A 16,499-nucleotide genomic window follows, 5' to 3' on the forward strand; every position below is an offset into this window, starting at 1 on the left:
TTAAAAAAAGTTCTCCTTTAATGTGTTCTCTTACTAAAAAAAAAAAAAAAGCTCATCTTGAATTGAACTCAATGTTTAGGGGTATTAGAAGCCAGAAGCTTCTAATAGTAGTTAATGGAAGGAAAGTGTAGTAGGTAGAAAAATAATATTCTGTGGTGCCATGTGAGACATCTACTTTCATTTTCTCAATGGACAAATGATAAGGGAAATGTGAGAAATCTGATGTTTAATACCCTTGGGGATGGAATATAGAATGGAATTGCCTTTGATGTTGTAAGAGGAAAAAAAATCAGGAAACTTTGTTCAAGTAATAGGCACAGAAAGACATAGAAAGCAAAATCTCTGAGTTAGATGTATTGATTTCCTTCCAGAATTTGGCATTTTACTTACCAATTGTTTTTCCACTTTCAGCTTATACTGTTGAGCTTCCAATCTTCTCTGAAGGTACTCAGCAGGCCTTAAGAAAAACAACAGTTTTTCAGCTACAGAAACAATTTAGAATAATTTCAGGAAACCTGATTGACATTTGGCAGATCTTAGTGCATAGATGAAAATCCAATTTCATTTTACTTTTATAAAGTAGAAGGAAAAAAAAAAGTAGAAAGGGCAACTCCAAGGTCAAGGAATAAGAGGAGGTTCATGGAGTGTTTCCATGGGAAATATCCATAGAACTGAGAATGAATAATAGCAACCAGGTGGAGGGGCAGGGAACAGTAGGAAAGAAGGGTCTAATCCAAGATTACTTTTTTGAACAGATAACTGAGTGTTTTTGCAGAAAAATCAATTCACAATCTATTTATGCCACAAGAATGATGTCTCTATAATGGGCATAGCTTTTAGAGAAAATTGATAACCAGTCTCTAATTTTACATATGAACATTAAAAAAACCCAAACCCAACAATACATATTTACCTGCATGATTGTATACAAAATTTTTAATGATTTATTATTTAATGTCACTGATTCATAACTGCATACCTTGCAGTTTATTTAATGTCACTGATTCATAACTGCATACCTTGCACTGAAGGGCAGTATAACATACTGAGTAGAGAGGCAGAAAGTCTGAGTTCAAGTCTCCTCTCTTCCCTGATTCTGCCTGCTGTGACCCTAAGCAAATCGTTTAACTTATTTTGCAACTCTCTAAGATTTAAAACTGCAGAAAAGGTCCCAGTCTGCATTTTTGGAGGAAATGCTTCACTAGTGGCTTTTTAATTGGTTGAAAGCATGGACAGATCCAGTTGAAATAGAATTAATGTTATTTCAAGATTTAAGGAACAAACTATCTTGTGTGATTAAAAAGTTCTTTCATGTGAAATAGGTTCTCTTACACTCAACTTTAATTATCAGTGTTCCCTATTTCAATAGGAAAGTTAATTACTTATTTATTAAACAAATGATTTTCAGAGGACTATTTTCATGAGGCACAGTGACTAAAGTGCTAGATCTGAAATCCTGACTTCAAATACATCCTCTAACACAGATTGTTCCATCTCTTTTTCAGTTTCCTCTGCTGAAAAATAGGGATAATAATAGCATATATCTCTCAGGATTGTTGTGAGGTTCAAAGGAGAAAATATTTGTAAGCTGTTTAGCACAATGGCCTGGCACATAATAGGTGCTTAAGATTTAAAATAGGATATGAGATAATCACAAACAATTATAATATAAAACATGATAGGGAGGTGTAAGAGATGCCAGAAGAGGGGGAAAATCAAGGGTATGTTGGTAAATGTTTAACAACCAACTCACCAGGGTGAAACAGTATACCCAATGTGCACTTTTAAGTTTAATCTACATTGCTAATATTTATTCATCATTTTCCTAAATAAAGATAATCAGTAAAAAATAAATAAATAAATAAATCAAACTCTAATTTCTTTGGTTATTTCCTAGGTAAATTTCACCCTGAAAATTTAATAATCAGCTTTTTCTTGCATATGGGAGCCTAATGGGCATTCAATACATGGAAAATGATATGAAGAATAGAACTAATGAAAAAAAAACACCTCTGGGTAAGTAATGGGGTGGCAAGAAATTTAATTTGGCAGAAGTTTTCATTCTACATGGAAATGAGTATTATGAGATAAGCTTAGAAAGGTAGGGTGGCCTTAGGTTATAGAAATACTTGACTACCATGATCAGGATTTTACTTGGTAGACAACAGGAAACTAATGAAAGGTACTAAGCCTAGGAGTAATATGATGAGATTTTTTGTTGATTTGAAGTGGGCTAGGTGACAAAGAAAGTCTGAGCCAGGTTGCAGGCAGTATAGTACTTTACTGTAGGAATAAGAAATATTACAGAGGTAAAAGTGATAGGACTTAGCAGTAGATTGGATTTTGGAGATGGAAAAAAGAAGAGTTAAAAGTAATCTGAAAAAAAAATTTAACAGAAGACCAAATAATATTCTGATGAATAAAAATCATGAAGTCAGGAGGAGATTTGAGGCAGTGGAAATAACAACTGTATTTAGACATTCTGATTTTGAGATCCTGGTAAAATATTCAGGTAGAAATGTCCTGAGAAATATGACTCCAGAATACAAGATAGACTACAGGGCCTGTGAAAAATATATTTTAAATTACCTGTGCAAAAATATAAAGTAAATAAAAATTTCTAAGGGAGATAGTCTAGAAAGAATTGAGAATAGATCCCTATAGGAAAAAAAAAACAGTTTAAGAAAGTGGGAAAGAAGAGGGTACAGCAAAAAAGAGACAAAGGAAGGGCTGGTTCAAAAAATATTGAGAATGCAGTCTCAAAAATTAAAGAAAAAATATGCAGAAGAGATGAAGGAGAATGTCAATAGCATGAAATGTTAGATCAAAGAGATTGTTTACTGAAAAAGACTATTGGATTCAGTAATAAGGAGACTGGATGAGCAATAAAGAGATTCACTTCTGTGAGTGGAGAAGGAACTGTCAATTGAGAGAGAATGGGAAGGAAATTGAAGCACGAAAAAAAGACTTTCTTTAAAAATTTAGCAGTCTCATTTCTATAATATATAGAGAACTGACTCAAATTTATAAGAATATTGTCATTTCCCAATTGATAAATGGTCAAATGATATGAACAATTTTCAGATGAAAAAATTAAAGCCATTTATAGTCTTATGAAAAAATGCTTTAAATCACTATTGATCAGAGAAATGCAAATTAAGACCTCTGAAGTACTACTTTATACTTCTCAGATTGGTTAAGATGACAAGAAAATTTAATAATATATGTTGGAGAGGATGTGGAAAAACTGAGGCACTAATGCATTGTTGATGGAGTTATGAAAAGATCCAAACATTCTGGAGAGCAATTTGAACTGTGCCTAAAAGGCTATAAAACTGTGCATATCCTTTGATCCAGCAATATCACTACTAGGTCACTATCCCAAAGAGATCTTAAAGAGGGCTGTTTGTGGCAGCCCTTTTAGTAGTGACAAGGAACTGGAAACTGAGTGGATGCCCATCAGTTAGAGAATGGCTGAATAAGTTATAGTATAAGAATGTAATAGAATATTATTGTTCTATAAGAAATGATGAACAGGCTGATTTCAGAAAAGTCTGAAAACATTTACATGAAGTGATGATAAAAACAAGATTACTCGATGATCAACTATGATGATCTTGGCTCTTCTCAGGGGTGATTCAAGACAATTCCAGTAGACTTGAGATAGAAAATGCCATTTGCATCCAGAGAGGAAACTATGGAGGCTGAATGTGAATCAAAGTATAATATTTTCATCTTTGTCTTTTCTTTCTTTTCCCTTTTAGTCTGATTTTCCTGGTTTCCCTGGTTTTTCCTTTTTGGTCTGATTTTTCACGCAATGTGATAGATATGGAAATTTTTTAATTTAAAGGTTTAAAGGATTAAAAGTTTAAAAGGATCATACATATTTAATCTATATCAAATGGTTTTCTGTCTTGGGGAGAGGGGAAGGAAAGAAAGGAGGGAGAAAAATTTGGGACACAAAATCTTACAAAAATGAATGTTGAAAACTATATATACATATATTTAGAAAAATAAAATACTATTGAGATGGAAAACAAAATTTGTCATTCAAGAGGAAAGAGTTGGAGTAGCAGCTAGACAGGGTATGGGTGAAGGAAGACTCCTCCTTAAAAAGGAAAGAACCCAGTTTGAAAAAATCAATATAGACAAATTCCCTTCTTATAAACTGATTGTTTCCTCAATGTATGTAATTTGGTTGTTTGGAATATGGAACACATTTCCCCAAAGAATAAAAAGTCTAATCTCTCATCCAAGTGATAAATGTTCACATGCTTATGAAAAACCAAACCAAAATAAAATAAAAAATCCAACTATAAATCACTTCTGTCTTCTTTTTTTTTCATGCCAAATATTATCATATCTTTCAACTGATATGGCATGAATTCTAAGACCTTAATCATCCATTTTTCCTTTCTCTGGGCACACTCAAGCTTATTAATGTTTTTCCTAAAATATGTTGTCCAGAACTGAATACAGTGTTCCAAGTTGCCAAGCCAGACTCCACAGAGTTATCACTTCCTTTATCCTGGATCCTGTAGGTGACACAGTGGATAGAGTGCTGGGCCTAGAATCAGGAGTACACATCTTCCTGAATTCAAATCCAGCTTACTTAGTACTGGTAAGTAGTACTTACTACCTGAGTGACCCTGGGCAAGTCACTTAACCCTGTCTGCCTCAGTTTCCTCATATGTAAAATGATCTAGAAAAGGAAATGGCAAATGATTCTGGTATCTTTCCCAAGAAAAACCTAAATAAGGCCACAAAGAGTCAGATGTGACCAAACAGCAAATACTTCTCTTAATTCAGTTTAGGGTTTTAATAGCTTTCTTGCCTCTTTCTTTCCTTAAAATTATATTACCTTTCATCATATTGTTGACTAGTTTTGAGCTTATAATATATTAGAACTCTGAGATCTAGTTATGCTTCTTCAATCTCATATTTGTGAAGTTGATTTTTAAGAGCCTATAGAGACTATAAATCTTTACATTTAAATTTCATTAAATTTCTTTTAAATTTCATCCTCACTCAATTTGGTCCATTGTCCTAGTCTATAAAAAAGAAATTCTTTTGAATCCTTACTTTGTCATTCAGGGTTTTACCTAACTCTTCCAGATGTAGTTAATCTTTTTACATTACATTTCATTCCAACTCACAATATTGAGCCATTAATAATAATAATAATTAATAATAAGCCATTTTATGCTGTCCTTTCTCATCCAAAGACTCTTCTCATCAGAGATAAGAGCAGTATTATTTTCTCTGTCTCATAAGTTAACAGCATTCCATTTACTACTATTAAATGTCTTATTTCTCCTTTAAGCCTCCTCTTTAACCCCAATAAAGTTCATACACACACACACACACACACACACACACACACACACACACACACACACACCCCTTTCTTTTTTTAATTTAGCTTTCTTTTCTAGTCTTAGCATATTTTGAACTTTACCACCCCTAACACAGGACCACATCACTCTGTTGTACTTCTCCATTACTTGTCCTTTTTTCCATCTTCTGAATGTCTTTAAAAAAAAAAATCTCCAAGATGTTGGGTTTTTGCATCCAAACCAATATGTTTAAGACCAAGCAAACATAAAAAAACCCTCCCCTTTTCCTCCTCACTGGAATTGTTCCATTGTGTCTTGTGGAAAAAGCACTGAATGTTGAGTCAGTTGAGGCTCGATCCCAGCCTGTTCTTAGCATGGAAAGCTGGTTGTTAAATTTTCAGTATGAACATTTACACCTTGGAAACTGACAAATGCTACAAATCAAAGTTTTATTTATTTTCTTGGTTGATTAACTAGCCCTAAGAAAATGATGGAGAAAGTATTGATAATGCAGACTAAACTTTAAAATATGTCCTGGGTATATTGATTGTTAAATATTTGCCAGCACATCCCTGCAGACAACTGTTATTCAAAACCCAGCTCTGCTGACCTTTAGCAGCTCTCTGGAGCAATTTCCATGAGCCACAGTTTCTTCATCTGTAGATGAAGGTGTAGAGAGGCTCTAAGTAGATCAGCTCTCAGGTCCTTTTCAGCTCTAAATTATATGCTGTCTTGTTGGACCAACTTAATTTACTTTTTTGAAAGAGTTACTAGGCTGTAAAATCAATATTTCTACACACAGTATTTCCAAAAGGCATGTGACAAAATCTCACAATAGCCTTTTGAACAAGAAATTGAAATCTAAGTTGAATTTGGAACTAGTTGAGTGGCTACACATAAAGAATGTGGAATAGTAGATTAAGGTCATTCTAGAAAAAAGACTCTCTTTTGTTCAATATTTTTATCAATGATTCAATTACCTGCTTATCAAATTTACTGATGACACAAAGCTTGGAGGTATAGTTAATATAATAGATCATGGAATCAAAATCCAAAAAGATTTCAATAGATTGGATTGATGGCCTGAATCTAATAAAATGAAATGTAATAGGAAATAATATAAATTCTGCACTGGGTAGTGTAGAAAAAAAAAATAAGAAGAACTACTACAAAGTTACAGAGTGGAAAAGAGTTATATAAACTCCATTGTTTAAACACTGAGAAAATACCTGGAGGACCAAATTACATTATATGAATTTAATGGAATATTATTGTTCAGTCATATCCAACTCTCCATGACCCTATTTGGGATTTTCTTGGCAAAGGCACTGGATAGTGATTTGATATTTCCTTCTCTAGCTCATTTTCAAGATAAAGATAGTGAGGCAAATAGGGCTAAGTCAGATGCCCAGGGTCACAGAGGTAGTAAGTGTATGAAGCCAGATTTGAACTCAAGAAGTTGAGTATTGCTGACTCCAGGACCAGTGCTCTATCTACAATGCTACCTAGCTGTCCCCATTGTGCCATGAGGAATAATGAAGATGAGGGATTCAGGGAAATGGGGAAAATTTATATGAATACATATCCAAGGAAATAACTTGAGAACTTGAGATACATATGGATATACACATATGCATATTTATATATAGATACACATATGTGTGTCTATAGATATATGCATTGAAACATGGCTCATGTAGTAATGTAATGTACATGACTATATGTATAATGGGAATTGTATTTCTTGCTTTCTCAATGAGTAGGAGGGAGGGAATTTGGAAAGAGAATTTGGTACTAAGAATAATTTTTTAAAATGAAAAAAAAATTTAAAACATCAATAAAATATCATAAAATTTTAAAAAGAATTTTGTGGGTCAAAATGATAAAAATTAAAACAGTACTAAACAATTGAAATTCAGATTAAATGTAGTAGGCAATCTTTGTTCCTGAGGCCCAGTGAAAAAAAAATACAATTCTCTTTTGGATAAAGAAGTGGTGAACCACAGGTTCAGATTGTTTTATATCCTTTTAGATTCAACTACTGTTTATATTGCTTAATTGTTTTTCTTCCTTACTAGGGAGAATTCTGCAGTGTTTGAAGGGTTTATTGGGAATTGACAGTAAAATTAAAAATATATATATGTAAAATATTTTAAACACTTAGAGGCTTCAATTGACTGTAAACTGACTATGATTAATTATAACAACTAAAATATGCTTTTTTTTTTACATAGTGCTAAAAAGCTATGTTAAGTGCTTTACAATTACTATCTCATTTGATGCTCAGAACAACCCTGAAAGGTAGGTACCACTATTATCCCCATTTTCAAGAGGGTCCCACAGCTAATACATATCTGAAGCTAGATTTGAATTTAGATTTTCCTGATTCCAGACTTCATACTCTATCCACTGTACCACCGAGCTGTCTATAAGAAAAGTCAGTTTAATATTACTTCCATCATAAATAATACTACAAAAAAGTGCAATGTCCAAAATGACAAAGATGAAAGTATTGGGTACTAGGTCCACCATAACTGGAGAATGTATTCAATTCTAAGCATCATCATTATCACCAAAGCTAACATTTCCATAACACTTTAAGGTCTGCAAACATTGTAGTAGTAACACTAATAACAATGTAACAATATGAATGATAACACAACAAAAATGGTTATTGTTATTAGATTGAATAGACTGAACCTTTTTGTATTTGAGAAGAAGGGGAGTCATATGCTCCAAGTTATATTTAAATTTTTTGTCTCCTCTAAATTCCTAATATTTATTATATTAATGGCATAATAATACTCTATTAAGAAATTTAAATCTCTTCCTCATTCTGACATGATTCCAGTTTGTTTAAATCTCTCTTAAAATTATTCTGAGAAGGCAAAACATTTCATATTTCATTTGATCTTCACAACTAACCTGAAAATGAAATGTTATTATTATCCCTCCCTACAAATGAGGAAACTGAATCTGAGAGAAATAAAATGGCTTGCCCAGGTTCATGTTGCTAAGATGTAACTGAGACAGGATTGGAACCCTGACCTAGAATTCAACACTTAATCTGATGCTCCATCTAACCTGGACACCTCAAGACAATTTTCAAAGGCATGTTGACTAACTGGCATAGTGTCAGGATAGATTCAAATCTCTTACTGGAATATTAATATGACATTATTAATAATTAATATAAGAAATTAAAGAGAAATAGGGGATAAGAAAAATGTAAATATTATCATAGCATTTTTCTTAGATATGAGAGATTTAATTTATTTTTATTGTTATTAGACATTATTACTGTTATTACAATGTTATAGATCTATTAGTACTACTGTCTATCTACCCAGGTTACTTATATCTTCGGAATCCAATACTTAATGTGCAACCAGAAAATTGGATTTACACACATATATTATATCTAGGTTATACTGTAACACATGTAAAATGTATGGGATTGCCTGTCATCTAGGGGAGGGAGTAGAGGGAGGGAGGGGAAAATCTGGAGCAATGAATATTATAAAAAAATTATTCGTGCATATATACTGTCAAAAAAAAGTATAATTATAAAATTAATAAAATAAAAAAAAACAATGTTATTAGATCTAGCCCTTCTATAAATTTATTAATAACTGAGAAAAAATAAGTGTAAATTCTATGGACTGACCAGTAGGAGCTTTTACACTTTTACATGTTTTTTAACCTACCTTCAAGATTGTACTGTTTTCTATACCCTGCATAGGCCAAAAGACAAAATTACAAATGAGATCTTTTGTATCCTGAAAAAGTCCATTCTATTTTTAAATAGTTCTAATTGTTTAATGTTGGTTTTTTTCCCCCTCACATTGAGCCTAAAGTTACTTCTCTTCAACTTTCACCCATTGCTTTTGTTCTGTCCTTGGGGTCATGCAGAACTAACTAAATCCCTTTTATATCTGAGAAATACTTCATGTTTTTGAAGTCAGCTATCATGTTCCCTTACTCCCTAATGGCTTACTTTTCCAGGATTAAATATCCCAAGAGTCCTAAAGATGATTTTCTTATGTCAGTGTCTCAAAACCTTTCACTATTTAGGTCACCCTTCAATTTTTTGATGTCCTAGTACAGCTACAACTGGCTAGTGACAGAAGAGAGTAAAAAAAAATAACAAATGAGATGAAAAGTAAGTGAAAAATGGGGATTTTAGACCTTCTTGTTTTATCATTTACTTTTGGAGAAGTTGTAAATATTACAAAATAAAGAAGGTTAGGTCAATCAAAATATTATTAGAATATTAAAGTGTAAGTTTGAAGTTATTACCATTGAGGTGGAGGTGAAGTAGAGCCTTCTATCTGATTATGATATCTATCAACTCTTCTGCTGATTCCAGAAACATACTGATACCTTGGATCATAAGCTCTCTTTTGTAAAATGTCCAGTTGAGCATTAAAATGGCCATAAAGTCTGCAATCTGGAGTAACTTCTGGTCTTTTTACCATCTTTTTCTTGGGGCTTTGATACTAAAAATAACATATAGTTAAGAAAATTAAAACAATGAATTACTATGTAATGTGTCAAAGAAAGAAAAAGTTGAAAAGTATTTTTAAAAATGCATTTGTCTTTTTCTGATAAATTATCATAGAATTATTGAATCCATTAATTTTTTCAATTAATATCAGTCTTCTTTCCTTCTCTTTTTCTTTCTTCATCCATTCAAAAAAAACTCCAAACAAAGAAAAACAAGACCCCTGTAATAAACTCAGTCAAGCAAAATATGTTCCCACATTGACCATATCTAAAAATGCATATCCCTCTCTACATATATAGTTCAACACCTCTCTATTGGGAGATAAGCAACATTCTAAATCATCAATGTACTGCAATCATCACTAATAACTATGTTAATCAGAGTTCTTAAGTCTTTCAAGATTATTAGCCTTTACAATGTTGTTATAGTATAAATTATTCTCCTGGTTCTACTTACCTCTTTCTTCATTAGTTCAAAGTAATGTTCAAGGATGAGCACTCTCTCCATTCCTTCATTTTATAGATTTCTACTGATAAATTCCCCCCAACACCATTACAATGATTTTCTTTCCAATTGTACCTTTTCCTTTCCCATTCCTTTTTTTCCCCTTTTAAGATCATCAAAACAAAACCTCTCCATCTAATTTGACTTCTTTTATAAATTCCATTGGATATTAGTTCCTAAAGGATGCTTTTATCACTCCATTAAAATGGAAGAACTTCATCCTTATAAAATCTTTTCTGATTTCTTGCTTGTATTTACCTTTTTATGTTTTTTTTGCTTCCATGTATTTCACTCAAAGTTTCTACTCAGTTCTGTCTTTTCATAAGAATATTTGAAAATCCTTTATTTCATTAAACTCCATTCCCATCCTATTCCCTGCAATTTTCTGGGTAAATTATTCTTCCTTGTAAGACTGTAAGAGCAAAAGTAATCTTTTGTTTTTGATAATATTGTGTTCCATAATCTCTGTTCCTATATATTAGTAGCTATTAAATCTTGTGTGATCCTGATTGTGGTTCCTGGGTACTTAAGCTTTTTCTTTCTGGCTGCTTGCAGTAATTTTTTTTTAACCTGGAAGTTCTGGTTTTATGCTATGAAGTTCCTAAGAGTTTTCATTTTAGAGTTTCAAGTGTTTATAAATAGTCTTTCCATATCCACTGTGCTCTCTAAACATCATCTTCTCATGCTTGGGATTAATACCTTAGCCTGCTGGTTGATCTAACTGCCTCTCCCCACTCCACTACATCATCCCTTTAATGATTTTCCTAAAATGCAGGTTTGGTCATGTTATCTCCCTACTTAGTAAATTCCAGTAGCTTTCTTTCACCTTCCAGACCAAATATAAAATCCTCTGCTTGGCATCCAAAGGACTTTATTACTCAGCCTTCCTCCTGACCATTCTAATCTGTTTTCCTCCTACAGTCTGGTATTCCTGCCTTGCTTATTTTTAAAAATTTATTTATTTTAAACTTAAATACAAAATAGAAAAAAAGATTATTAAAAAATTGCTCATGCATATATACTGTCAAAATTTTTATAATTATAAAATTAATTTAAAAAAAAAGAAAAAAAGAAAAATCATTGCCATATGTACAGCAGAACTGAGAGGATTCAAAATATGAAACAATAAATTTTCATTTCAATAAAGTCTACATAATAAATACTACACATTGCATTCACAGCTTTCTATCTTTTTTCTTTTGCTTCCTTAAAGGTTTAATTTTGTTTTCTGTTGTGCTTTTTTACTTATTCTTTTTTCCCTTCTCCCCCCCCCCAGTCTTCTTATACAATTTAAATTCTTCCCTTCCATGTACTCTTAGATCCAGTGATGCTGGCTTTCTTGATGTTCCTCAAACAAGAAACTCCAAGTATTTTCACTGGCTGTCTTTCATAACTTTACCTCATACCTTCTTTAGTTTCATTCAAGTCCCAGCTAAAATTCCATCTTCTATAAGAAGTCTTTCTCAATCTGACTTCATTCTAGTGCTTTCTCTCTATTGATTATTCTTATTTATCCCATATATAATTTCTTTGAACATAGATTTTTGTTGTTGTTTCCCCCATTAGATTGTGAGTACCTTGTAAACAAGAACTCTCTTTTGCCTTTATTTGTAGCCCTAGCAATTAGCACAATGTTTAGCAAATAGTAGGAGCTTAATGTTTATTGAGTCATAATTTTTTCACGATTTCTTGGAATATATTTATTCTCTTTTTAAAAATCATGACTTTCAGGTAGTCCAATAATTCTTGAATTTTTCCCCCAAGTCTCTTCCCAAGAAAATTTATATTTTCCTCTATTGTTTTTTGTTTTAATGCTTAGTTCATTCTAATCTTAAAGTATACAGTACTTAGTTTTGCATCTTTTATACTAAAATGCTAATTGATCCCCCTTCCAAGTCTCTCTTCCATAGCTCTTTTTTTCCCCAATTCGTTCCTCTATTACTCCCATTTCAATTATATTATAGTTTTAATTCATTTTAAAAACATTTACATCATTTCTACTTGGAAATCTAATTGATCTTGCAGACAAAAGAAATTAGTAAAACCTAAGACACTAGCTGTGTGATACTCAGAAAGACATCTGACAGTTTCTTGTCCTCAGTTTCCTTACCTGTAAAGTGAGGATAATATTTAAATACCCCATGGAATTATTATAGAGATTCAATAAGATTACATATGTAAAATGTTTTTCCAACCTTATAGTACTATATAAATACCACCTGCTATTATTCTATTATTATTCTGATAATATTTATTCAACTTATGCTTTTCATCCCTCTTGCTAGAATGTGGTCTCCTTGTAAGAGCTAGTGGATGAAAATTGTTTTATTCTTTGTTTTTGTATCTCTATCACTTAGTACAGCTCCTGGCATACAAAAGGCATTTAATAACTATTTATTCATTGCAAGGGAATGCTCTTGACAATAATAGGAAAGTTCAGAAAAGAAAAGGGTTTATAGGAAAGATAATGAGTTCAGTTTTACCTAAGTTGAGTAAAATATCACATGACTATTAAGTATCAAAGCTAGGGTTTGAAACTAGATTCTTCTGGGTCTATTCAATCTATCCCTAACAAAAAATTTACCAATGGACATTGATTCAAAAATACCTTTTAGGAATAATTCAAATAATATTAATAATTAGTATTTAAATCCCAGATATTCCTTGTTATTTTGTGCGATCAAATACAATTTCCTCTGGCTACCTTGGACCTTCCTCTAATTTTTTTTGGTTCCTACCAAAATCTCCATTTTAAGGAGAATTCCTGGGATAGCTATGACTTCATTGTCTTCGGGTTTTTGTCTTGACTCTTTAAACTTTCTCTACTATGCTCCAAACAGGTTTTTATGTGCTCTCTCCTTCATGAGAATGTAAGATCTTGAGGAGCTTTCTTTCTGCTTGTCTATGTAAACCCAGGACTCAGCACAGGGTCTGACACATGGTAAGAATTTAATAGCTGCATTTTGACTTAACTTGACTTGGTCTTTTATAAACCAAATCCAGTCCATCATTGTAGTCTTTTCATGCATTTCACCCCTTCATGCCCAAGGAACCTAACTTTCTTACAATTCCTCACATCTAACAATCTATCTCTCCCCTCTCCATATACTCACACCTCACTTTTACCTCTTGGAATCCCTAATTTCCTTCAAAAATCTACATAGAGTGTTTCCTAATTCACTCAGCTTCTAGTAATTCCCCTCCCAAATGTACTATATGTACACACATAATGTGTGTTTATGTTTATATATATATGCACATGTACAGATGTAGATATACATATATGTATCTTTGTATTATTGTGTGTTCATATGTCTATATAATATATGTGTATGTATATATATATCCACATATGGGTCTATGGATATACATATGTGTGTTTGTGTGTGTGTGTGTGTGTGTTTGTGTCTGTGTGTATGTTTCTTTTCCATGTAAACTTCTTAGATGCAGTTGGTTGGTTCATTTTCTCACTAGCACAGTGCCTGGAATACAGTGGACATTTAATAAATGTTTGTAGATCAAATAGACAAAGTCCCTTAGGATAAAGACTTATTGGGAGGGTAACTCACCAATATTGGCTTCTGAACTCTAGGAGGTATCCATTCTTTTTTAGGTGGCAATTCCCTTCTCTTTGGAGGTATCAGGATCTTACATTTTGGTGGATGATTACCCTGGAATCTCTTTTTCTGCATTATTGGACCTTTTTTTTTTTTTTTTTTTTAAGAAAAAAGAGGCAATTAGGACACAGTATATTTTACACTAATTATTATATTAATAATACAATGATTATATTGATAAATTTATATTTATGTAAATTAATACTTTGCCATAGAGTAATAACAATTTGCATTCCACAGCATTACAAATTTATTGAAGCCCTTGTGAGCACTGTACTACACACACTGTGCTACAGAAATATAATCCCTCAAGAAGGTTATATTCTAAAGGGGAAAGAGACACAGAAAAGGGAGTTGAAAACCAAGGTGGGGATATGGTAGAGAAAGTTTAGAATAAGAGGTGAAACTGTGCTGAGCATTTTCTTTCCATGCTCTGTTGATTCCAAAGAGAACATGTTACACATTTCTCAGCAAACCAAAAAATACAATAACTATCCTGAAATTCTGGCCCTCTTAGAAAATGCAAAGATAGAATATATAAATTCTTTTAAGGCAATTTTCACCCCAGCATAAGGTATTTTTTTGTTTTTATTAAAGCTTTTTATTTTTAAAACATATACATGAATAATTTTTTAATATTGGCCTTTGCAAAACCTTGTGTTCCAAATTTTTCCCTCCCTTCTCCTCATCCTCTCCCCTAGATGGCAAGTAACCTAATATATGTTAAACATGTACAATTCTATACATAGTTCTACAATTATTGTGCTGCACAAGAAAAAATCAGATTTAAAATGAGAAAAAAATGAGAAAGAAAATAAAATGCAAACAATAGCAAAAAGAGTAAAAATGCTATGTTGCGGTCCACACTCAGTTCCCCCAGTCTTCTCTCTGGGTACAGATGGCTCTCTTCATCACAAAATCATTGGAACTGGCCTGAATCACCTCATTATTGAAAAGAGCCATGTTCATCAGAATTGATCATCATATAGTCTTGCTGTTGCCTAGTATACTGATCTCCTGGTTTAGCTGATTTTACTTAGCATCAGTTCATCTAAGTGTCTCTAGGCTTCTCTGAAATCATCCTACTGGTCGTTTCTTACAGAACAATAATATTCCATAACATTCATATACCATAACTTATTCAGTCATTCTCCAAATGGTGGGCATCCACTTTGTTTCCAGTTTCTAGCCACTATAAAAAGGGCTGCCACAAACATTTTTGCACATGTTGGGTCCCTTTCTCTCCTTTATGATTTCTTTGGGACATAAGCCCAGTAGAAACACTGCTAGATCAAAGGATATGCACAGTTTGATAGACTTTTGGGCATAGTCAGGATAAAGTATTAATGAATGAAATCATTTTGGAGGAAGACACAGAGTATAATAAGTACCATAGAAATGTAGAAGATAGAAGTAATTGACTTCTGCTTAATGCTCTCTGATAGTTTTTTTTTTTTAATTAGGATTTTAACAGGAATTTGTTAATATTCAGTATCTTAATCCATGAGAATGCTAAGAAGTCATACACATAAAAGTACTGATATTTTCCTTGTCAAGGCCAGCCTCTTTACCTGGACAAAGAATCTCATTCCATCCTCCATCTTTCAATAAATTGCCCCAAAGGTAATCCCCAATATCTCACCTATTTTCAATCTCTCTCTGTGTTTATTAGCTGCTTCTCTACTGCCTACAAATATGCCTATTCCTTCACCATCCTCATAAAACCCCAAAATACAACAAAACCTCACCTGATCCATCTATTCCTTACTAATTACTGTCCTATCTCTCCTGTCCCTTATGGCTGAACTCCTTGAGACTGCCATCTTTAATAGGAGTCTTCAATTTCTTTCCTTCCACTTTTTTTTCCCTCCATGATGTAGTTTGTAACCACATTATTTTATCAATGTTGCCCTCTCAAAAGCTACTGAAAAGTTCTTGAATTTTTAAACCTAATGAACTTTTCTCACCCCTCATTCTTCTTGACTTCTGAGCAGCCTTTGCCCCTCTTCTGAAGACTCTCTTCTCTCTAGGTGTTCAGGCCATTGCCTTCTCCTGGCTGTCCTACCTGATTGTTCTTCCTTCATCTCCTTTGCTGGATCTTCATCTGGAGCATGCATATCAACTGTGAATGTTTTTATTATCTTTCCCCTCAAACCATCTTTTTTTTTTTTAAACTTCCCTACTGTCAAGGGTACCACCATGCTCCCAATCACCCAGGCTTGTAATCTAGGGATTATCCTTTACTCATCTCTCACCTCCCTCATATCCAATCAGTCTCAAATCCTGTCATTTCTATTTTTTAAATTTATTTTAACATGATGGTATACTTAGAGAACCTCAAAGACTCTGCTAAAAAGCTATTAGAAATAATTCAGAACTTTAGCAAAGTTGCAGGATACAAAATAAATCCACATAAATACTCAGCATTTTTATACATTACCAACACAATCCAAGAGCAAGAGATACAAAGAGAAATTCCATTCAAAATAACTGTTGATAGCATAAAATATTTGGGAATATATCTACCAAAGGAAA

The 16,499-nt window shown here is 32.7% G+C and overlaps 1 protein-coding gene across 1 annotated transcript in view; it reads right to left on the reverse strand.

Annotated features, from left to right (window-relative positions):
- Nucleotides 1-16,499, reverse strand: part of NEK5 (NIMA related kinase 5) — an 87,709-nt gene that overhangs the window by 42,032 nt on the left and 29,178 nt on the right. Inside the window, 3 exon segments of the mRNA XM_074304803.1 lie at nucleotides 391-457; nucleotides 9,636-9,835; nucleotides 13,917-14,047. Coding sequence (XP_074160904.1) covers nucleotides 391-457; nucleotides 9,636-9,835; nucleotides 13,917-14,047 — 398 coding nt within the window.

The sequence above is a fragment of the Sminthopsis crassicaudata genome, chromosome 3 (genome assembly GCF_048593235.1).
Source record: "Sminthopsis crassicaudata isolate SCR6 chromosome 3, ASM4859323v1, whole genome shotgun sequence".
Classification (NCBI taxonomy): Eukaryota; Metazoa; Chordata; class Mammalia; order Dasyuromorphia; family Dasyuridae; genus Sminthopsis; species Sminthopsis crassicaudata.